The 24902-nt window shown below is 43.1% G+C and overlaps 1 protein-coding gene and 1 long non-coding RNA gene across 3 annotated transcripts in view; one reads left to right on the top strand and one right to left on the bottom strand.

The window, feature by feature from the left end:
* Positions 1-149: 149 nt before the first annotated feature.
* Positions 150-24902, bottom strand: part of HTR4 (5-hydroxytryptamine receptor 4) — a 154820-nt gene continuing 130067 nt past the window's right edge. The window contains exons 8-9 of one of the 2 annotated variants that reach the window (XR_005105663.1): positions 12133-13108; positions 150-11978 (exon numbers count right to left, since the gene is read on the bottom strand). Coding sequence is in view for 1 of the 2 variants with exons in the window: in XM_037396787.1 (XP_037252684.1) it covers positions 13021-13108 (88 nt within the window). In the remaining variant the exon portion in view is untranslated. Of the gene's footprint in view, positions 13109-24902 lie in introns of both variants that reach the window. The other variant, XM_037396787.1, reaches the window with a different exon arrangement.
* On the top strand, positions 13088-23127 carry LOC119152077. The gene is made up of 4 exons (XR_005105664.1): positions 13088-15005; positions 15560-15697; positions 16590-21763; positions 22980-23127. It is a non-coding gene; the product is annotated as an uncharacterized LOC119152077 (long non-coding RNA).

Raw genomic sequence — 24902 nt, 5'->3', positions numbered from 1 at the left:
AGGGAGAGAATTATCCTACAGCTGTTACAAAGGCAGCCAAGAGCAGGAAAAAAAGTAGCGAAGTTGGTGATCTGTGGTAGTTTCTAGAGTTCATTAAAAATGTTTGAGAAAGAAAAAAACCCCACACCTAGCACCTTAGAAACAAGATAACCATTAGGGTTCATGTTAATAGTGTATTTGACTGTGTAACATGAAAAATAAGTTGCTAATTGCTGGTTCCACTCTCTTTAACATAAATCTGCACACGCTAACTGGCTGAAAGCTGAATTTTCTCTTGAGACAGGCAGGAAAAGGGATATGTAATTGCTTAGTTATACCTGTGTCAGTACAGGATCCCTCTGACTCAGCCAGTGAGCTTTCAGGCTGCTTCATGCTCACTCACAAATAGAGATTTTCCATGCAGTCAGTAAATACTGCTGTTCTTTGCCCCTGAATACTTGGTTTTTATTGTATATAGAAAATGTCTCTGTGTCCCACAGTATCCCTAGGTATTTTCTGTATATGTCCAGATTTTGCTGCAAGTCCAGTATATAAGTATAAAAATACACAAGTTAGTATTAAACTAGTTGGCTTGTTAGTGCTGTGCCCTGCAGGGGTGGGAGACCTCTTAAAGGCTGATTTGCTGTTCTGTGAAACAGTGTCTGCATGCGCACACGGCTGTGACTGCACAAATGGACCTTTAGCCGTGCCATACGATCAACTATGGCTTGATTTATCATTTTATGTTTTTTTTAAAGTTGCAGTTACCAGCCTAACAAATGAGTTTGCTAACTTACTGTGGTAAAAGCCATAGAGTACATCCATTTATACCATTATACAATTTTACACGTCATTGTTAATGATTTAAAGTCTTTGAACTTTGGTATAAATGTGACTAGTGAGGATTTCTATGATGTTTAGCTCTGTGGAATTGAAGAGGCAAAATGTTGAACGCAGCAAAGCCAGTGTTAGTTTTCTCTGCATCTGTACCTCTGGAAATTCTTGAGGTAGTGGAACTGAAAATGTAATATCTAAGAGGAAGAGAGTGGTGCCTAATGGAAGAAGCAAGAGATTTGGTACCGTAGCGTTTTCTCACATGCGCTCTCTCTACCTCTTACCTGGAGGTGGAATGCTAAATACCAGATAATGGTGTGAATGCGGTTAAATTTGCTTTAATGCAAGATCAAAGTTAATGGTTTAGTTGTAACAAATGTATTTAAACATAGATAATATATTCAGTGATATTCAGACAAAACGTAATTGTGACCCTTCCTAGAAGTGTTTCCAGTAATTTGAGTCAACGATTTCAGTCATGTTTACCATTTTAATACGGCATGTACAGGAAAATGTTACTGCTGGAGTATTGCACCAGATCTCCATCTGGTATCTCTAACTTTAGCCTTTTGAAGAAGTATTTATACAAATAATGTACTTATTTATAGTCAACATTTCATTCTGTAAGCAACTGAACCTTGCAGTAGCTTTAACCTCTGAAAGATTACACTCATTTTACACATAGTGGTAACCTAATGACTAAGTTCATTGTGTCCATCTCGTGAGAGCTCTGGGTGATTTGAGATTGTATCTGGGATCTGGCTGGGAAGCCTGCTCTCTTTGCTCAGTTCAGTATCTGAAATTGAGGAAAGGAGCAAAGCAGATGACAATTATTTTGCTGCTCAACCCTCATTAGTTTAAAAAATAAATAAGTATTACTAGTACATGAACGGGTATAGTTTGTGTCAGCAGGAACTGCTGTACAAACAATAATTTGCTTGCCGGTCTCTGGCTTCAGCGGTGCTCTGCTAGTGGTGGGCACACGCACTCAGTACTCTCTGTACTCTCCCAACTGTAAGGGCTGAAAATGTCTCTTTTCCACAGTGAAGAACAAAAAGCTGCAGCTTTCATCTGGGATTTCTGATTTCTTCGTCTGTAGAACCTTGAGTCACTGCACTAGGGGCTGTGTGCTTAAAGAGTGCTCTGACATCAGCCCAGATTTGCAGATGGGGTGTGCAGTAGTCATGAGTATTTTCTTTTGCAAACTGTTTTGGGGTTTTGTCAGCTGGAGAGGGTTAACCACATCAAGCAGCTACTGGGAGAGCAAGGGGACTGGAACCTGGTAACCAGTGTGAGCTGGATGCGTGTATCCCTCATCCACGCACTGAGCCACCGCTGAGATTTCTGTGTTGCACTAAACATTTTCCCACGTGGCTTACTTCTCCTTTGCGAGATTTCAGACCTACACGCTATTTGTATTTGAGCTATTTTGAATTTTGAAGATCGTTTGCCCGTGTAACGTAGCTGAAATAGTCAGAGCGGCTTCACGCTCTGCAGCACGGCAGGGGGCGCTGTGCGGGCTGGGGGCGCTGTGCGGGCTGGGGCGCTGGCCGGCAGGGGGCGCTGTGCGGGCGGGCTCGGTACTGCCCGCTCGTCTCTGTATAACCGAGCCCGGGAGGCGGGTTCGTGCGCACAGGCGGGCGCGCTGTCTGTATAAAGCAGTATCTCTTGCAAAGCGTCAGATACTTTAGTTTTACGGCATTCTAGCATCACGTTTTTGACCGCTTAAGGGAAGCGAAGGGTTAGAACGGAGTCATTTACAGTCAAGTATTATTCTCTTATTTTTACTTTAAATGGAACTTGACTTTCTTCTTTCTTTCAGAAACACTTTTGACTTCCTTGTGTGAGGTGCAAGTCCTTTTCATGATACGGGTTCATAACCTCCTCTTCAGCTAAGATCAGCAAAGAACAGCTGATATAAATAAATAAATACTCTTCTATCAGAGCTCTAGGTAAACTAAGTAGAAATCAATCGCTTCCTTTCCTTTTTTTGGTGCTTAAGAACTTGATTCTGGGAGGTCACTAATGATACGGTAGAGTATATTTAGACATTTAAAAATATTGGGTATTGTACCATGCCAAATCCCTTGTGTGCTACAGTGTTTTGACAATCTCTTTTAGGAGAGTTTGATGTAGTACCTAGAAAAAGTACCTAGTGATTCTTTATATCCATTTCATTTTCTTAAGTCCTACATATATCTCCAAAAGATCCTATATACCATTCAGAAAACTGTTACCACATTTATAGAAGCAGATGTAGAGATACTAATCTTGAGAAATTCTGGTTTGTGTATTCCAGGTTGCAAAGGGATATGATCTTTTGCGTCTGAGCTTTCCCCTGTCTTTCCATTCTGTTTCTGTTTTGCTTCATTTTGGGGCAGTCTGTTATTCAATTGCCATGTCAAGCCACGGAGGGCGAGAAAGGTTTCCATCGGTCTGTAGGTGTTGAGCTTTCCTCAGGAAGCAGCCCAGATGCTTTCTGTCTGTATATGACAGGCTTCCCTTTTCACGCTGAAGTCCAGTCTGACACCTCGGTTTTGGTCTCTGACAGGAGGAGCAGGCTGCTGTCATTGCAAATGAGATGGCCGAGTGATCCTGCGCTGTTCATCTTTCTGCAAGAGACAACTCCAGCTGGGACTTTTAGCTTTACTGTGCTCATCTGTGGCAGCTTCGGATTGAACTATGAAATCCGTTTACAGCCCACTTAACAAACAGTGATGTTTACATCTGGGTATCAAAGCAAGCTGTTTGCTGGAGTTCAAAGGCAGCTTTACAAGCACTAAATCTGATAGGTGAGGAAAACGTCCCCTGCTTCCTTCAGGTGCTTTGTATGTGTGTGTCTTCAGGGACAGAATTAAGCAGGAAGGGTTATCTTCCCTGGCTTAGCTCTGACTTAGCAGTCCTTGGTCAACAATATGCTTCCTGGGTGGGTTCTGCCATTGTCAGAACTATATGCCTTGTATATAGATCTATATGCCTTGTCAGATCTATATGCCTTGTTGTATGCAAGGGCATTAGTCAGAGGGGTCTCCTCTTGCAGACAGGGAAGAGAAATAAGTGCTCCCAGGGCTTTCCCCAGCTGCCCAAAGGCAGGTATTGACTAGCTGCTAATTAAAAAGTGGGTCTGAGGTGACTTGTGCCACTGCAGGCAAGTGCTGGAACGAACCACTTTGGGCTTCTTTTCCCCCCCAGCACATAGGGGTAACAGATCTTCCTGAAGGAGGGTGCGGTGGCCGTGGCTGGGAGTGGCTCCAGTGCCTGAGAAATGCCGTCTAAACAGAGAGTACATAGGGTAAACAGATCCAGCAGGAGGCATGCTTTGGGGTGTGAGCACTGTGGAGAGGGGAGCATAAAACATCGTATCTCAGACAGGCAGTATGCCGGTGCTTGGGTTTTTCTCTGATTTGGGAGAAAGATGAAATCAGTGTCTGGGTTTTGAAAAGAAAAAGATGTTGAAGATATTTTTTTATTTGAGGAAGAGCTATAAGGAGTTGATGGAGATTTTTGCTTCTGCCTCACGCTAGTCTCTAAGCTTTCCAGTGTGTTAGAAGCAGCTGCATACTCCTGCTCTTGCCCACAGTGTCTACTCCCGAGTTACTAGTTCAAGCAATTCAAATTTAATCCATTGTGGGGGGAAGATGGGGCATTTGTTTGTACGCGTAGGCACGGTGTGTGATAATAACACAGTCAAAACTAGTGCACCATCAACTGGAGAGATTCCATTAGCTTATTAGCAGTCATTAGGTGTTGCGATGAGATAAGCTTTCTCTATTGCAGACTTCTTACAGAGCAAAACCACCAGCTTTGTGTTTGCAGGGAAGAACTTCTGCTTCCTGTGGTACGATGCCTCCAAAGGGGTCATCTAAGCTGGAAACATGCCATTTAGTATGAGAGTGTGAGATACATACGAATGCATAGGTGTGCATTGTTTGTGACTGGGGGAAGGAGACATCTCAGTGTTGGGATACCCAGCCTGACCTGTGGATGCTGGCCTTGGTTTAGCTGATCCAGCTGTATCACACCCTTCCAAAGAAGGGTGAGGCAGGGACATGAAACATGTTAGCAAAGCCGCACAAGAAGTGCTGAACTTTTCTGGAGGTATCACCCCAAAACCTGGCTTCATCTCAGAAAACAAGCTTTGGCTGGGAGCTTTCACTACAATGACTCATTGTTTTGAAGTGCTTCATTTATGAAGACCCCCAGCAAACACCAGCTTTCAGGAACAGGCCGTTCTTAAGAAAAGCTGCCTGAGACATGGAGGTATGTCTGGTAAGGAAGGTGCTTGCAGATCTGTCATTTGCGAGAAAATGTTCAGGATTATGACAGGACAAGCTGTTAAAAAATGTCCTCGATTCCACAGGACAGATGTCTGAGAAGCAGGGGATAGGTCAGCTTTTTCCTTCAGCAAATATTTTCCATGATGGTCCGCAGTTTAAATGTGAGCCTTCACATATGGAGCTGTAAAGGACAGATGAGAGGCTGTGTATCGGAGCTGTGGTGCAGAAGAGGGGGTGGCAGGGTTTATCTGCTGCATGTAACGTGCTCTGTGGACAAGCTACCAGATCTGTGGCTGAACTGGAGGTCTGCAGACAAGAGGCTGAGGGTAATGGTGAGAGAGCATAATGACAGTCCCGCTTTGGCTGCTGCTGTTTGTTTGTGGAGGGAGGGCAGGGATCATCTTTTAGGGTTTATTAGATGAGGGCCACACTTCTGCCATAAAAATAAGCAGCAAAATTTTCAGTCAGTTTTCAAAACATAAGTCGTGTTTCTCGGTGGTCTACGCTGGCTGGATCCGTAACTAAGGTGGATTTCTGCTTGAGAATATTTCCAATGTAGTTTAATCTTCTTTTCTTTCTCTCAACCTCTTTCCTCTTCCAGGAGCAAAGACAAAAATCACAGATTTTATGTTAAAGTTGGACTCTGTCTTTGCTGCACTCATCTTTCCAACTCGTTGGCTGAGCAAGGAAGGGAGCAAGCAAGGAGAGGTTAGGGGTGCAAACGTGCTTGGTCTAGCAAAGGGCAAAAAATCTGGCCGTTTGCAATGGCAAATGAGTTGTGCTCTCAGGTGAGGCTGTCCACGGGGAGCCAGCGCTGCCGACGTGGAACTCTGTGTCGGCTCCCAGGGGGAGACAACTCCTCTTTTGGCTGCTCTAAGCTTATGCAAGAGGAGCACAGATGTTCACAGCTTGAATTTCTGTGTAAATATGATTACCAATAATGATCTTGGGACTGCCATTGAGGGCTGTAAAGGTGGTGGCAAGTGAATTGGCTCTTTCACAGAGAGTAATGATGGAGTGTAATAGTGGGGCACAGTCATGGAAACTAGTATGGAGTAAACATATCTGTGTTAATCTATATAGTCATTAAAGTAACCCCTGGATTAATAGCTGTTGTTCAGCCACTGGCAGTAGTTATTGCAATAATGCTCTATACTCTCCTTTGTGTTTTCTGTTTTCTACAGATAGAGGGATGCCCTTAAGTAGGGTTGGATTTAGAGATTAGTGATACAAAGATGACCGTTGATAAAATCTGACAGCCCTTTCAGACACTTGTTATGTCAAGAGCCCTGTTTGGTGGGTGGGATTCATCTGTCAGGAATATGAAAACAGATTCATTACTGAGGCTGCTGGAAAAGGATTTAGTTCTGATACTCTGTCTGGATCACTGCCTGGCTCAAACACACCCCATGACAGCTGGAGGTCCTCCTCATTTGGGGCCTCCCTAATCTTGGTGTGGAAGAAAGCTTCAAGGAAGCCAAATGTGCTACTTACTCTGCAAGGAAATAAATTTTCCTCTTGTCCCCAAGGACTGAGAAGCCCCCTTCACAATACCGCTTAGAGAGTACAGACCTTGGCCCTACAGCTGTTGTGTGAGGAACATCAGCTAGCATTGCATTCCCGTTCCATTGTGGTCCAGAGGAGATATTTAGGGTCTCTCTGGGTTTTTTTACTGATTAATTTCAAGAACTTCAGAAGAGCAATTAAAATAATTTAAAAATGGCAGAATTCTGTAAAGTGTCAAATAATGTATACTAAGCTCTTCTGCCAAATCCTTGGAATACTTTAAGTAATAATCATATATTTGACAAGAAATCTACTAGATCTCCTAATAACATGGGCAATTTCAGTTCAGTTTAACAGGAAGCAGTGGAACTCAGGTACTGGATAAATTCTAGTTAAATTATTTCTTTTTTTTTTCAACTAAATGAGAAGGTTCCTGTGATAAGGTAAGTCTTTCAGATGCTGATTGAATATGTGACTATTTCAGATTCAGAAAGGCTTAATCTATATAAAAACTGAAAGAACTAAAAGCTTTTGATATTTTTATTGGGTTCATATTAGTAGAAAAAACGTTTTTATTGCCTTTTGGCAGGATAGTACTCAGAGATGGCTCAGGAAATCTAATGCAGAGAAAAAGATTGGATCCAAACCTAGTGAAGGATTTACAGTTGACAGTTACAGAATGAAAATGCTCTCCTTGGCTTTAGCGTTTACAAAGATGGGTGAGGAAAACTCAAGAATGACTCAGAGTCTGCCGCATGTGGGCTGCCTGCTCCAAGAAACTATCATTTTGCTGGCATTGTTACGTATTTTTCATCTGTGCTAGGAATTAAATGGACATAATTTGGACCCAACTGGTTAGTTCCGTTGCACACTATTAAGTCAGGCTGACGTCAGTAAATACCTTACATACCTTTTGATTCTTCCTCATCTTTGCTGAGCAGAGCCGTTTCTGAATGTATTCCATTCTAAAAGCCACAATCCTTTGGGCAGATGATCTTCAGGTTGAGGTTATTTAGTTAGTAACACCTAAATTGAGAGGTATTTTGAGATGCACAAAAGCATTTAAGTACAACTAATACACTGTTACTGATTATTCACAGAGCTCTTGATCCCATTTAGATGACAGGAGAAGGCAGGGTAAAATAAAAGCCATTTTGAAGTGCACTGAAATCAAAGGCAAGGCATCATTTGACTCTCTCAGCTCTGACTCATATTCAAGTTTTCGGTGGTTACCAAACACATTTCTAATACACATTCTCCCTGATGTGTCCTTTGTTATAACAGACCCACAGAGGACCAGAGTTTGGAAACAGAAAGAGACTCTCTGGAGCCAGGGATTCGTACTACTCAAAATCACGATGACCCTAGTACTGGTTTTCATTGCTCATGTGAGTCCTTTTGGATTGCGCTCATTCTGCAAGCTAGACCAGCATCACAGTGACCCTCGAACGTGAGCTCCCTCAGGCAGATGTGCTAGGCCAACGTGCGGGCTCCTATGACTGCAAGTAAATTGTAACCAGCAATGAATTAAGCTTATTAATATGACAGTATCTCCGTAAGCAAACAGCGGTTGCTTGTGCCCCGCTGTCTGCTTGTGGCTAGAAACATGCAGCAAACAGAGCACTGAGGCAGGTTTTCAGTGGGCTGGGTTTATTTTCCCCACTCAGGTCCCCTGCATGGGCATACTGTGTGCACAGCCTCTCCCTGAAGCGTACATCTCTCTTTGAGAGCGGGACGGGGGGGATTTTAAGCCTTCAAACAAGCTGAATGTGGAAACGATATAGATTGGAACCAGGCACTATGTGTGAGTAAGAGCTTCCCACGCATCCTTACAAATACCCCTCAGCTCCAACACTGTCAGTCCCTCTGTTTCCACCGTGAGCAATTTCCTAGCTCTGCTGATACCCCACAGCTGGAGTGGAGGCACAGGCAGTGTGCTGTGGTGTGATGCAAGTGGAAGTTGTTGTCTTCATTTTTAAGACACGGTGGTAAATGTTTTCATTTCTCACTTTGCTTAGGCATAAGATCCTGCAGTAGGAGCAAGTCATGTATTACATTTCTGAAGTAAATGGAAAGGGTTTTGAGAATGTATTGAAAGCATTTTTCTAATTGTTCTGCTGAGACACTGTTTGTCCTTTTTTTTTTTTTTTTTTTTTCATTGCCCTCTCCAAGACTGAAAACAGAAAACATAGTTAGTGTTGAAAGAAGTGTGAAGGATAAATGTGGAAGGGACATTTCCCCATAAGGATTAATCTGTCTGCATGGTGTTTATGAGCATGACCTGTTAGTACACTTGGGCTGCAGCCATATCTCCATACATCTCCCTCAGTAATGCAGCTGCTGACTGCCTCGAGCACTGACATTTACAGAGCGTGTATCATCCAGTTATTGCTTCACATCCCTCCAGACAGTCTTGATCATCAGCTAATTAAAGTCTTTTGCTGCTTCTGCACTCTTCCTTGGAGCTTCTGTTTTGCGAACACAGCTTCCCATTGGTGATGTGTTCATTATGTCTCCAAATTTTACTTTGCAGCATGACCATGACTTAGTTTATGAGTAAACTGAGTATCAGAGGCGTGGAAAGCTGCTCAGTGGAAAGGGTGGCTCACCCCATGGTGCTGTGCACCCTGACACTGTCTAGGGCCCACTTAAAGTGAGCTGCCCCAAGTTTTAGTGTTGGGCTGTTTTCAACCTGGCTCTGGAAGTAGGCAGCCTGTTGCTCTGCTTCCTTCAGCACAAGTAACCTCAGTGCATCTTTGGATTTGCTTGTCTGGGCACATGCCCTACTATCAATTGTCGTGCAAGATCTCAGAAATGCTTCTGGAGCCTAGAAAAATACAGAAATATGGAAATATAACTGTGTTGACAGATCAGCCTCCCAAAGACAGTTTAGCAAAGCCCCAGCCAGACGATTTCTTGTTAGCTAGCTGTTCTGCTAGCACATTACCTCTGGCGTGGAAAAATGTAATCGGTTGTAATCCAAGCTACAGCAGGCATCATGCTTAACACTTCTGATGCTTATTGCATTCAAAAAAGTGTTCCCAGACCATAAATGTGGTGGTATGATAATTTGCTGATGAGTACTAGTATATTTATGTGAAGGAATAAACGTATGGTTATTGGAGTGAATCTGTGAGAGATGTCAGGAAAAAGATGGAAAGGAAGGAAGAAAGGAGCATCCTTTTTCAGTCAGATTCACTGGGAAGCTTGGAGAAACAGAGCTGCACAAAATTAAATCTGACTCCCCCTTTGCAAATGCCTGTCTTGAGCGTGATGCCCATGGCAGTGCCATCTCTTGGTGTAGATAGAGATGAGGTGGGCACAGAACAGGTGAGGGAGAAGGAGGGCTCAGTAATGATCTAAGCGAAGGTGTGGGGAGGAAGAGAGCCAGTGCACGAGCACTGGGTGCAGCAGGCAGGGTTGTTCTGGTAGATAAACATTAGGAACTTGTATTATAACCCAAGAGCTCCTTGGTATTTTCAAAGCAATGGGGGTTACAAACCGTAACCTTGCTGTTACAGTTGTTTGAGCATATCGTAAGGCAAGTATTACTTGTTAGCATTGTATGTTTTGAGCAAAAACAGTACAAGAAATGAGTATGAGCCTGAGTTTACTGCAATGTACATAGAGGATTTTTTTATTATTATTATTTTTAGAAACAGCCAATGCGTTACATGTTATTCAGCACAGGCAAAGACTCTGACACTGCTAGCCAAAATGGTCAATGGGAAGATGAACTCAGAGGCTACAGGAGCAGCTACCTTTAGCAAAGGTCCTTTCCATGAGACAGCTTCTTTTCCACAGAAGTTCTGACATTATTGATGGTGGACAATGCCATTTTCTGGGTTCACAGAAGCATTGCTGAAATTACAGACTCACCGATAAAGCAGGAGCTGCCAAGTGGTTCGTGACAGGTTTATTTAGTCCAACAAGCAAATAGCCAGAGGTGACACAGAACATGGACATTTGTTGTTTGGTATTTCATTCAAATACGGTGTTTGGAATTAGAGCCTTTTTTCCAATCTGAACCGTTGACCATTTTGGCTAGTGAGCTACTGATCCCATTGATAGAGCCTTCTGAACATTGCCTGTGAGTAAAATGCAGCATTGAGAAGTTAATTTAAAATTAAGAAGAGAGATATTATTAAAGCACATTAAAATATAGGAGAAAACAACACTTCAAGGACAACAGCGGAAACAAAGAACACCATCACTATAGCATCCCCATGCTGCTGGTTCCATATCACTCCAAGAAATTTCACACCAACCTTTTGACGCCCTTTAATGGGGACAAAGAAATGCTTTTCTGGAATTTCTTTAAGCAATTTAATACCCGAGGTGAAACCAAGACAACCTATTCTGCAGTCTTTTATACCAAATCCAGATAAAACCCCAAGCAAGCAGTTCCACAGAGCTGTAGATCATAGGACTGAAGCTGCCCTGGATGGATTTTTTCCAAACTTTCACCCATTGCTCCGTTTTTGTGTCAACAATAGAGTTGAACAGATAATGAGTTCTTTTGGAAACACTACCCTGTAAAAACAGGTCATTGCTGAACTGTTGTTAATGATGAACCAGGAATTGGTTCAAACTATCTCACCCTCTCTTTTCAAACAGCTCTTGTTCTTCCTATCAGCACCTATCGCCACAAACAACCATAGTTTGTCTCTTTCTAACTGCTAGCGGTTTTCTATGTTGGTAAGTGTCTGGCATCTTCTAATTAGGGCTGTTTCTGCCCACTGTCCTTTTGAATCCTAAAGGAAAAAGATGTGAAGCTTTATCAGTGACTTTTATGTGGAAGAAGTATTTAAAGAAGTCAGACACTATGGCAAGGAAGCCAGTTGTTCTTATCATGCACAATTTCTTTTCCCCAACCGAGCAACATTTTTGTTTGTTCAAAGCAGGATTTGTTTGTTTCAGTAAATACCTGTCACATAGCAACAGAAATATTACTAAATAATAATACATATAATGTTAAGCTCCTGGGTCTAGAAGCTTTTAATGAAAAAAAAAACACGTTCCTGATAAAAAATAATAAATAATGTCACCTTTTCTTTTTACATTAAAAATATCTGTACATGATTACACAATACAACTAAGTACAACTTTATTTTCTAGGCTCGGGGTGGCATCTCTGGGTTAGATCTTCATCTAAAAGAGTAGAGCCTCATAGTCTTGATCCTGCATATTTCCCACTTTATGAAAATCATTTTCCCAAAGTTGCGAAGTCTGTAGCCTTGCTTATCCTTTCCATGCAATGTGGAAGCAGCTCACAAGGAACACAGCAACATCTACATGCAGGAAGCAGCGAAGGACTGAGATCTTTGCAAACAGAGATGCGCATATGGTGATAATTGGAAGTCTCGGAACTTCTTGTCTCAACTGGAAGAGAACAGAAACAAATAGAAAAATAAAGATGGAAAATGTAAGTAGAAGTCTGTCTTCCTAATGTAGCTAGAAAAGTTTTTTTAGATGGTATATTTTTCAAGATGGCACTTAGTGATCTATAACAGACTGACTCTGTCTTTTAGCCAACCTTTCTTCTTGGTAAGAATGCCCGAAGTTTGCTCAGATGACAACGGCACTGGCAGCTTGCCTGGAGTTTGAGAGCCACGTCCCATCCGTTGGCCTCCGAATGGCAGAGGATGGCCACTGTCTTTTAGCAGTTGGCCTGGTTTGAAGTGGTGCTTGCAGGGCCTTCTGCTAGCAGTGAAACGTCTCTGTAGCTCCCACTCCAGCTTGTCAGGCACTGTGTGCACCCCATGAGTCTTCTACCAGTGAACTTGGCCAGGAAACACAATAAAAGCATTCACAAAGCAAGCTCTGCAGGGCAGGGTGAACCAGCAGCTCGTGCTGACCTCTCACCAGTAACTAATCGAAAAGCAAACATTTCCTCTTACTTTGCTAAAGACGACAGCGCTGTTTGTCTCCTGACAGCATCTGGTCACTACTGGGCAGCATCTTGCGCAGGTGAAGCAGGCTTTTAGTCTCACATCATGCTAGGGCTGAAGCCAGAGCTTGTGATGTTTAAGATCATGATTATCACAGAACAGAGAGGTGGCTTGTACACAGGTGGCAGCCGGAAAGGAATAATAGAACTCCTTGCACTGGGTGGTCTGTATCCGTGTTGTTTCCTTACATTGACGGAAATCAGCTCGCTCCTGGAGTAAGGCTCTGATGCAGTCATACAGTCCAGCTGTCCTTGCAGATACAGGAAAGTCCTCAGCTCTCCTGCTCATGTACCTTCCCATGCCCCCACCAATCTACACATGTGCAGCTGGACATTCATTTGAAGTCAGTGCAAAAAGCATCATGACAATGCAGATGAATGAGTTTCCATAAAGTTCTGCTGTCCATGAATCCTTTGGGTATCCTGACAGGCATCTGTTCCTTCAGCTGGGCCACTCCTCTTCTAGGACCATGACTAGAAGCAGGACTCTTGGGATTCAGGGTCATTGTGGATGGGAAGCTTCTCATGTTCCTGATGATGCCCATTACGTAGAACAGTGTACCTAGGAATGGAAAAACATAAAGGAAGATCTGGTAGCACCAGTTAAAAGGACAAGTTTATGTAAAATGAGTTCTTGAAAACACTGAAGTATATCTTAAGACAATACATCTTCCAAATATCCAGATCCCACATGAAGCAAATGTGAATCCCTACTTTTCTTCATGACAGGAAACCAAATCTTCAGTATGATGCGGTCAAGGCAGTCCCTGAAAACCAAGAACCTGTTGGTTTTCATGTATCTAAGGTGCAGCTGGTAACGAGAGGAAACCAGACCAAAGAACTAAGAAACACCGATCATCTGTGGGTGGACTAGGCTGAAGGCGCTTCAGCTAATGTCTTTGATGTGAGTGTTTAAAGAATCATTTGAGACTACCTTGGGACGTGAATGCTGTGTAAGATGAAACCAAGACCAACATTTCAGCTGTAAGGAATCACACATTATCTCTTACATGTTCCTCATCTTGCTGCCCATCTCAATGTGACTTTCTGAACATAACTGTTGGTTTAGTTTGCTAATGACGTGCAGCTCTTCTTCCTAAGTGGAGCGCAGTGCTTAGTAGGAACCAGCAGATCTGAGGTGATAGCAAAAATGTTGGCTAACTGGAATAAAACTGATATAGCACATCTTTCTAGAATGTCACATCTAATCATTCTTGCTTGCAAACCCCCTGAAGGGTACAGAGCAAGCCAGGTATCTTCCCTTGGCAATCCCTTTCATTTAAACTAAAGCTGAACCACACCATCCCTCGAGTCAGCCCAAAAGTAGGAAGCTGCAAAAATAACTGTAAAAGCATATTTTTCCCCTAGTCCAAATGCATATCAGGGAAATCAGGTATCTGATTTCTTCTGAATACTTTCTTCTGCTGAGTCTTTAGAGATTATAGCTATATTATTTCTCTTAGTAACAAATATACAAGACATACCTGAAATATCCACATCCCAATAAAGATTAAAAGAAGAAAAAAGCCTAAGAAAAGATCAGTTCTCCTGCTGTTAGCAGAGGGAAAAGAAGCACTATCAGCCTCCAGATTTGTTTGAATAACCATTAGAAAAAGGGTCAGGAACTCCACATCGTCTACATATTCAAAAACTGATACTATGACATCAATTTACTTGGCATTATTAATCTGGATGCATCTCTTTCTCCACTGAGTATACTTGGGACTTAGGCTCCTAATTAAGGTGCTTATAATGCCACTGAGATGTCTGAAGTAGATGATCTGAATATCCTACAAATGACGTGTCCGTTAGTTCCAGTAAAACTCAAAATGAAAGCCAGGGTATAAACTGTACTGCCTGTCTGAATTTGCCGTGGTGAGTATTCCTGGAGGAATTTACCCTCTAGTGTACTAGATGCTTGTTGTCAACATGGTCAGGCTTGGTTGCCTTAATACAGGTCACTCTACGTGCAGATACATGTATCCATCAAACACACCTCCTTCGTACTCCATCACTTTAAATAATTATTGTAAATTTCAAAAAATGTGATCATTCTTCCAACAAGATACAGACTTGATGTAAGAAACAAGAAAAGACATTTTGCATCTAACACTGAACAGGCACTCCGATTAGATGATCATGAAGCATACAAGTCGTAACAGAATTTTTATTTTTTTATACCAAGTCAGACATGGCACATGATGTGAGGCGACCCACCAGCGAGACCTCCAGCGCAGCAGAGGCTCTGCTACAAATGGTGACACAGAGGATGAGAGCCAGGAGAGCCCCTGCGCTGCGGACGTGGCTGACACAGCGCAGAGCAGCTCAGGACTGGCTCGGAAGCACAACAGACAGGCACCCAAAGCTGACTTGGTACAGGATATCCAAAGAGCCAAACCTTGCTGCTGCTTCTTCTGCGGTAGTCAGAAAACAGTAGTGCAAGATCAGCAATTTAGCAGGTGATGCCGTTTGTTACAAAGATGCATTAAGCTTTAAAGAGAAGTCATTAAGGTGTCCCAGGGTCTCTTGTGGCACAAAGTGGCTGTCTGAAGCCTCTGGCAGTTACCTCAACACTTCAGCTGTTTACCCTGTGGGGAAAGAGGACCGGTAGGAGAGGAGGAAAGAGCATTCACATGCAGGGTGCCAAAGCTGCACTGCAGGGGCGATGGCTTGCTCTGCTAGCGGCACATCATTCCTAAAAGTCTTACCAGCATCTCCAGGAAACTGTTAAAGAAGTCCTCTGCTGGCAGGATTTTTGTTACCAGGATTGTTTTCACATTTTTTTTTCCCTTTACATGAAAGTTCAGAGCTACCTGTAACTTACAGGGCACCAATTTAATGTCAGATAAAAGACACAATTACAACATCCCTGCTTTTTTTTCACACCGCCATGTCTTAACTGATCTGCTCTTTGAGCATACAATGAATTTTTCAGGTATCAGCATCTACGGGAAGCAAGATTAAGAGAGAAAGCACAGCTGCACCTGAAACTCATTTTTTGCCTCACCTACAGGAGCACACACCTACCGTGCCTCGGCTGTCACCCAGCTCGGGAGTCAAACACTGCAGCATTTCCCTTCCCAACCACAAGAAGAAAACAAGACTCGGACCCTGCATGTGTGGGCTGAATGTTTCAAGAGAAATTTATCAAGTAGGTTTGAGTAATGAACACATCTGAGGAAGCCATAATATGTGAACAGGAAAAAAATTTAAAATAATTAAATGCATTAAATAAATTATCTGCAGCAAATTAGTTGCTTAGCTTTCCTGCCCGTAATGAGTTCCTTCCATGGGATTTGGACACGCTGTCACGTTAAGCTACCAAGCTCAGTTACAAATGGCATCCCAGGCTGCTCCTGCAGCTGGCTCCTCCCCAGACTGGGGACCAGTGATACTGTCAGCTCACCTGACAGCTTCACTCGGATCACCACCACCGCCACCCAGCAATGAAGCCCAGCGATGGAAAGGAATTACCTCCTATAAAGGGACCCTGCTGCAGGCTACTCACGTACTTGCCAAATGGAACTTTAATTGTGATGATGACCAATTTGGAGATAATTGCTTCTGCATCTCCTGCTGTTTCTGACAGTCCAGTGGGCTCTCTAATTAACTGCTTGGATTAGCTCTCAGCACAGCAGAGGGGAGCTGTGTAGCTTTAACCTCTGTAGGCCCACAAGTACAACAGGGAGCCGCAACATTATTCTGGGAAATCGGCAAGAGCTGGGGAGGAGACACCAAGGGGATGCAGTGGCTGTTTGTGATCTTTCCGCTTTCGTTCTCCCACGCCAGATTGTACAATTTATTAAGGAAGCAAAGCCAACAAATTGTTGGGCTCTGGCCTCTGCAAGCATGATGAAAAACAGTCACTATTTGCATGGAGCCTGAGGTCCCTGCTTACTTCTCTCCTGATGAGCAAACCCCTAGCATCCAGTTCTGTCCCCCAGGTTCGTACCTGTCTTGCTGAAAAGCAGAAAGCAATGTAATTTTGGGGCAGGGCTGCTGGGTCTGAACACAAAAGCTAACTGCATCCATTTCTGCGGCAGAACATGACCCAGCAGGAGGGGAGGCAACATCCTGATGGTGTGTGTGCCACTCCTCTGTTGGAGCTCGCAGCCACCGATCCAGTTTCCAGAAGGGAGCCTTTTCCTGGAGTTGATGCCTGGGCTCCTTTGGACAGGGGGAACAGACGAGAATTGGAAAGTATCTTCCCAAAAATGCCTTCTACCCAACGCTTCACGCTTGCAGTATCCGTGTAACGCTGCCTATACTGCTTACACATACCTATGGCTCCTCTGTACCAGCAGAAGCGCCTGGGCAGCTCAGCAGTTCTGCAGCTGTTTTACCTGTGAATTACTCCCCTGGTTTTTAACCGCAGTCCTTGCTCAGATCGCTCGTATCCATCCTTCTTCCCTAAGCTCCCTGCAAACTCCAGTTCATCAGCCCACAGGCAGTTAATCCTGGTGGCTGCTGCAAAGGGCAAGGGGCCCCTTACAGGTACAGAAGCTGCAAGGGCTTGGATGACGGTGGTAGAGACTGCTCATTAACAACAGACTGACAAAATGAGAGCAAAGGCAGCCTTTCCCAGCTACAGCTGCATCACTAATGGGCTAAAGGACTTGTGGGGCAGCATCTCCTGTGCTTCCCAGAGCCTCTGAACAAACATGGGCCTTAGTGTTCCCTCAGCAGCTTCTGTCCCTTTAACCCTGGCAGGAGAAATAATGTTACCTAAAGGGTCACAATCATAGCAAAGAAAAAATAAAAGAAAATAAATGCCCACGACTGCCCAAGCACGGGAAAGCTTTCAGCTGGGCTGGCACGGGGGAAGCCACAGCCATCCCAAACCCGCCGCAAGTGCGCAGCTGTCTCTGCTCTCTGCTCAGCAATCCCTTCCTCACACACCTGATCACGTTATTAATTGCTTCCGTTTTTGAACTGACAGAAGGTGGTTCCTGTCACCCTGACATTCTCTGGGACCAAGGTGAGGCTTTGCAGCTCTCGCTGGGAAGGGTTTGCTTTTGGGGGGGCTGGTACTGGAGCTGCTAACTCTGCTCCCCAGGACTTTTGCCACCTAAATCCACTCCCCCTCTGCCTGGAAAAAGAAGGACACATTGTCACTGGGTAGCAAAGAACTTTGCACACGCATTCAGATGCCAAGAGGTCAATGTTGCTGCAGAAGCAGGTGAGTGGTGCGTTTATGGGTACGTCTGTTACTGGTTCTGCTGGGATAGCCCGGGTCCCAGGTGGGTACACAAAAGGCCACAAAGTCTGGGAAAATTTAGACGTGAACTGTACAAAAAGCTGATAAGCCCCAAGTTTCTTTGTATTTGCAAATCTTTTTGATAATCTTTACATTATAAATGCAGAATACTTACTGCCAGAGTTTCTAAATACGCTCTGTAATGCAAGAATAGAAGATAAAAACCTTGTATCAAACGCTGTGAAATCAGCGCTGTTCTTAGATGTTCACATTAAATTGTTTGAAGCCTGTAATATACTCTGCCGCTGGCTGCAGCAGTGACCTTACAGGTGTGCTGGGCTGTGAGTCTGCCGTTGAACCCACACTCACACGATTCAGGAAAATGACCCCTAACTGAAAGCAGACTGTGGTCCTCGGCCACCCCTGTACTGGGATTTGGGGGGTGTTGCTGGCAGTTCATTAGTGACTCCCTCCTGGACTGATGGAGGAAGCTCAGGCATGGCAGTCAGGCAAGGGGCAAGTTCTAACTGTGATACTCTTAAAAATCTGAAATAATAAGAAAAAAAAAAAGTGAAGATTTTGTGGCACTGAAAGTTTTCCTGAGTCTGTGCCAATTTCTATGACTTTTTTCTTTAAAAATAAAATCAAAAAGCAATAATTCTGTAAAAGTTACAAGTGAAATCTTTCATTTAAAGGTATTGTAATTAGTTGTTGTTGTTGTTGTTTTGGAGATGTGTCCATTATTGATATTGTTGTTTTAACTTTTTTGTTGTTGTTGTAAATTGCTTGTGTTTCAAATGAAAGATTTCAAATTAAACTGAACATTAGATTTCAATAAAACCAAAAATCTGAGAAGTCTAAATCTATTAATGTTTTCCTGACAGTAGCACACTGTAGTCCAGACTAAAGCAGAAATCTTTGTGCTGAGCTCTTGCAAGCTCCTTTTAAAGACAAAGCATGCCCTGAAAAAATGCGCAGGCTAATTTAGTAGGTTGAATGTTTAAGGAAGGTCAGAGCATCTGAGAAACATGCAATTATAAAGACTTACTTGCTAGGTCAGAAATAATGAGTTTCAAGCTAAAATCAAAGTGGTATAGAATATGTTTTTTCCCATTCTCTGGAAGTTTTCACAATTTCAAATATTTTCCCCATTTCTGATCTGGACTAAGGCTACAACTTCTCATGAGACAGAGAAGGGAAGGAAAGAAAAAAAGAGCAGACTCCAATTCATGTTCAAGGTCTTTTTCTGCCTTTTATCAAGCTGACTGATCTAACCACTGTGATAGTGGCAATTTTGTATGTGAGCACTCATCTGCCCGTCTCTTTCATTTTCTCCCTTTTCCAGTTGTTGATGGCCGGCATGCCAAATGAAACATGTAGAATATATTTCTTCCTTCACACACAACTAGAAACATCCTCCAGGATCCTGGAAAATGTCTCAGTAATAAGCTTTTGCACAGCCAATTCGCATCTTTGAATGTTGTGACAATGATTGTAGAGGGAAGCCAGAAAACACAACTATTTCTGGTTATTCTTAGTGAACAAAATCAACTTTTCCACTGCTCTCCCATTCCTCCTACCTTGGTTCTGCTCCCGGCAGGCTCAGACAAGCAGACAGGAGTCCTGCACCTTTGCATCTTGTTCTCCACTGTTCCCTCTGAGTTTTGCCTGCAGGATTCTGATGACCCCGTGGCTGTGCCACAGCTGTGGGGTACAAGTGATGCCAATTGCCTCGGTGCAGAAAAGCAAAGCTTTCAGCATAAGAGAGCTGTAAACTGTGTTTCTGAGCAGCTCACCAGCAACACAGTCCTCAGGCAGCTCAATGGGTGAAGATCTGCTGCAAGTGGCATCTTGAGGTAGCCTGGGTAGGACATACCACAAGGAGATGTGAGGGCCAGGAATTACAGCCTGGATAATGGCTAGAACTGCAGAAAATGACACTCCTTCAATCTCAACAACGAAACCTTGACAGAGTGTCTCTGCTTCCATCTGTGTTTAGAGCAGATCCTGAAGTCCTGATGTGAAAATAGTGGGGCAGGACATCTCAGAAATAAAATACTGCAAAAGAGTTGAAGCGCAAAGAATTGTCTCCAGAATCCATTACGTCTTGCAAGATAATGGAGCTGGTAAAGTGAAGCTGGTGCAATAAAATCTCCAAAAAGGAAGGCAAATAGGTGGCGATCGCTCCGTGTCACATCACAAAACCTCTTGTTATTTGCAGAAGCACCCAGTAAACACTTGTTGGGACTAGAGGAAGACAAGACGTTTCTATGTAAGATGTGATAAACTGTGAAGATTTACTTTTTGCTTGAGCAAAGAGTCCCATTTTTAATAATGGGATTTAATAATAATACCGTTATTGTGCTCAGCTACCGAAGACAGCAGAGCATAGAAAGAATTTGCACATAGGCAGAAGCTGACTGGAGTGTCTTTTAAGCAGCTTTCAAAATTGAATAAAGAGCTTCCAAATTGAATACAGAATTGGAACTTTTCTCAGATTTGAAAACCGTGTTGGTCCACAATTTACCTTTCCCTGCGTTTTTCTTTCTCTCACGGCTGGAACCCTCTTCAGCGGTTTCCGTCTGGAATATACACAACATCACTGTTGTAGCTTCACGCTCAATACGGTGCTCATTTCTCAAAGCTCCATTTTGTTCAGATGGACTTAGAAAGAATAAATAACTCTCTTCAATATCAAATTGGGATTACAGCTAACAATCACTTGGCAGACCAGGGTAGGTTATTTTAATGAACACATCATTCTGGTATAAGCCTTCCACCATCTGTTCAGTCCCATAATTATAAATGCAAACAACATAATTCATAAATGCACTATAAAAGAGAGGGAAAGAGAGAACAGCTTAGGATGACTGTTTGTTAGTTATTCCAGGCAGTGATGAATCTGCTTACTTTGTTCCTGTTTCAGGAGCAGGTAGAACACAGCCTTAATTCTGTATTTTATGGCAGTCACTAACCCACGGTACGTGATTGCCTGTAGATGATAGAGATGCTGTTAAGTGTGGTACAGTTTCCAGTTGACACCGTTTAGCCGTGTCTATGATGGAAGCACCCAAGAAAGATCACACAAGACCAATCTGAATCATGGGTCAGGGATAAACTTTTGAGCGTGTTTTTCAGAACAGCAGGAAAGAGCCTGCAGCACTGGAGTACTCTGCCGTGTTACAGGAGCTGAGGGCAAAGAGGGCAATGCTATTGCCTCCCTGAAAAGAAGCTTTTAACATTTTGGAAAAACTGAGGAATCTTGGGAAACACTCAGAAAGTTGAGAAGAGTGTAAACATAAAATCCAAAAAATCTCTGGAATTTGCTGTTCTAGTCTATGACATTTTTCATTTTGAAAGAGGCAATTTTTATTTTTTTTTAACCTGAAATACACAAGATGTCAAAATGAAATGTGAACAAAGTATGTTGTTTCATTCCAATTTTCTGTTAAAAAAATAAATATACATAATCCAAATTAAATGTATTTTCATGACACATTTGATTTTAATACAGCTGCATATTTAATTTTCAAAAGGTCACTGCAGAATTGTCCCTCTCTCACAATTACCAGGCTCATAGACCCCATAAAATTAAAAGCTTTCTAGTAACTCTGTAATCTCTGGGCTGAATGACTCACGCTTCCAGCCACTAAAGTGAACTTCCACACGTGGCCATCAGTAGAAAATCATTATAGCAGGGTGAGAAGGACACCCTCTACATACTCAGCCCAATTCCTGGGGTAAAATGGAGCCAGAAATCACAAGCCTGTTCTTTTTGTTGCAATGGATCAACATTGCAGAACAACGCAGATCGATTTCATATTCAACGCTGCAAAACTAGCAATATATCTAATATCTCTAGGATGAATAGCTCCTGTTGTTTCTTTGTGGGTTTCTCATTTCTGCCTGTTTCCGAGGTGAGCAAGACACTTGCCAGGTTTCCTCGCAATAAGGTTTAAATCGTCCTTGTGCTGCACCTGATTGACCTGCAGCCCAGAGAAGACCAGCGTGTTATCTAAGGTGAGTTTACTAAAGGCAGGTCTTTCACTGCACCTGTGCATGACTACTTGTGATCTGCTTCGTCCAATACAAGCCAATCCAGAGTGAATTTATCTTCTAAATGTATGGGAAACCCATGAATATAAGAAGCATGCATGAAGTCAGAAAACGCCATGAGAACTGCTCCAAGAGAACTCCCTCAAATGTCACATATATTCCTTTAACGCTGTAGAGATACATTTAGTGTTTGTGACTCGTGCGGGGCTCCCACCCCAGCGGGCTGGAGGAAGCTCGATGCCAAACCAGACAAACCCCGGCATGGGGATGGTGAAGCCGTCATTACAGCCGGCTGCTGCTTCTGCCTCTGCCGGGGAGCTGGGTTAGTCTGAACGGCAGACAAGTGTCTCCATCCCCTCCTCCCATGGCGATTTCTCTTCATTGCAAGCTGACAGCCTGCAGAGCCCATAAAGATATGGCATGATCATCTGAGTAAAGTGGCTGGGGTACGTGATTTGCTAAATGGCCTATTGGAGCTCTGGTGGAGAAACAACTGACCAGGCATGGTCGGTATCTCTGTCCCTTTGCAGCCAGGCCCAGGAAAGCACAGTAATATGGGAAAGAAAATGAAATCCATCCTCTGCAGCGAGCCTTACAACAGGGACCTTCCTTTGCCTTCAGTGTCTTTTACTCCCACATTGGGGAGGGATCATCATTTATCTGTGTGCAAAACCAACCTAGTCAGTGGACTTGGTGTCTCAAGCAGCATCATCACCAAAGAGAGAATATTCCTAAATTCTTAAAATGTCCTAGCCAAATTGGAAGTCCGTCCTAGTCTTACTACTTATTTTTTTAGGTTTTTTTTTTTAATAAAGAGGAGCAAATATCAGTGGACAATTCCTCCTTAGAGAGGATGTAGTCCTTTGGGAAAACATGGGTAAAATCAACAGAAATACAATAAAACGTTCAATTTTCCCATTGCAGCTGAATGGTGAAAATCCAGATCTCAGGAGAATATTTGGATTGTTAAATTATTTATATGGATACGACAGCGATGTTGATTTTAAAGTCCTTTGTCGTCAAATTTAAATAGAAATTTGTCTCTATTTCACGATGAGTGTTTATTTTTCCCCACTTTTGAGCAGTTCTGCTGAATATCTTAATCATTTTTAAATCAAATAATGCTGTTCAGACCTTGTGAGCTAGAATTAAGCACTCATCAATCTTTACTAAATTTCAGTTACAGGTTTTAGAAACAGCTGTCTCCAGTCCCAGTCCACATAATCCAGCCTTCAGTGCATGTTGCAAGTTTTCTACATGCCTCCTCAGATTTAAAATGAGCAGACAGTTCTCCAAGCAAGTGAAGGCCTCGACTGAGAGAAACATTGCTGGGGAAAAAAAAATAAAATCTACTTTCTTTGTATCTGACAAGTCACAGAAAACAAAGCAAGCATCTATCAATACATTTGTTTATCTCCTTTATTTTTCCATTGTTCCATCATCCCTGCAGGATGTTTTCCTCAGCTGGAGGTCACCTGTTCTCTCACTCTCGCAAGCCAGCTCTGGCTGCTGCTTGCTCTAATGACCTGCAGCCCCAGGACACGTTCCCAGATGGTCTCAGTCAGACATGGGCCAAGGCACCCCCGCACAGCACAAGGCAAGTCGCTGCAGCAACACGAGGGATGTGCCCATCTCCAAAAGCAGAGGTGCGCACGCAGTGCCTAGCGGTTACGTGACCGCACTGACACACAGGCACTACTGCTTTAGGCTGATGTGCAATAGAAAAGTTTCATATTTTTTCTGGCAAAACAAGACCAAAATCCCCTCCAGTTCATGTATTTCTGTGTTTACAGTATATCTTTTTTAAGGAGGCTGTTTAACCCCTTTTAAAAGTGCAGGCAAAAAATAAACTGAAATATGATTTTGAAAGAAAATGTCATAACACTTCAGCATTTTGTTTCCTTTTTGTTTTCTCCTGCTGAAAACACATACTGAATTTCACAGAATCACAGACTGGTCAGGGTTGGAAGGGACCTCTGGAGATCATCCAGTCCAACCCCCTGCTCAAGCAGGGTCACCTAGGGCAGGTTGCACAGTCTCATCCAGGTGGGTTTTGGATGTCTCTGGAGAAGGAGACCCCACAGCCTCCCTGGGCAGCCTGTTCCTGTGCTCTGTCACCCTCAAGGTAAAGAAGTTCTTCCCTCAGATTCAGAAGGAACTTCTTGTGTTGCACTGTGTGCCCATTGCCCCTGGTCCTGTCACTGGGCACCACTGTAAAGAGCCTGGCTCCGTCCTCCTGGCACTCGCCCTGAAGATATTTGTAGCCCTTGGTAAGATCCCCTCTCAGTCTGCTCTTCTCCAGGCTACACAGGCCCAGCTCTCCCAGCCTTTCCCCACAAGGGAGATGCTCCAGTCCCCTGATCATCCTTGTAGCCTCCGCTGGCCCCTCTCCAGCAGTTCCCTGACGACCTTTTCCTCCACAAGCTTCAAGACTACCCCCAGGATGAGCTGTCAGTTTGTCCAATCAATTTGTTTCCCTGGAACTGCAACTGTTCATTACATCTTCCATTTTTTTATTCTTTTTATTGCCAGGCTCTATTAATGAATTTGGTCTACAAAAATTTACAGGAACCCATTTGAGCTATTTCAACTTCACTAGCTAATGCCAGCACACTGCTCCTTTGCTCAGAAGCCTCTTGTTCCATGAATGGAGGAAAACCACATTGGTCTCTCCGGTAAAGCGCCGGACACAGCCCTTCACTTGGCACAAGAAATAGATTGGACAGAGTTTGATTAATAAAGATAACTAATTAGAAGCCTGGCCTGAGTCAGCCAAGGCATTTCATATAGATCAGCAAAGAAGCAAAGAGTTGAATTCAATAAAAAATTGGGCTGAAGGAACACAATTTTATATGTCATTGTCTCTGGGTACTGGCTAAAACCTCTTGCATGATGTTATAACAATGATCTTAAAGGTCTTTTCCAACCTAAATGATCTATGATTCTATAAAGACATCTCGTTGTATTGAATAATAACCTCTTAAGATGATAATAACATCCTTGACAGACATCAAAAATTAAAAACAGGAACATGACTACAGATATTTTAATGCTAAGCAAACAGATAAATGGTAAACATATGCTAACAACAAAGATCAGCTAA

The sequence above is a fragment of the Falco rusticolus genome, chromosome 8 (assembly GCF_015220075.1).
Source record: "Falco rusticolus isolate bFalRus1 chromosome 8, bFalRus1.pri, whole genome shotgun sequence".
In the NCBI taxonomy this organism is placed as follows: domain Eukaryota; kingdom Metazoa; phylum Chordata; class Aves; order Falconiformes; family Falconidae; genus Falco; species Falco rusticolus.
The sequence above is the reverse complement of the archived record's forward strand: the minus strand, read 5'-3'. Positions and strand labels throughout refer to the sequence as shown.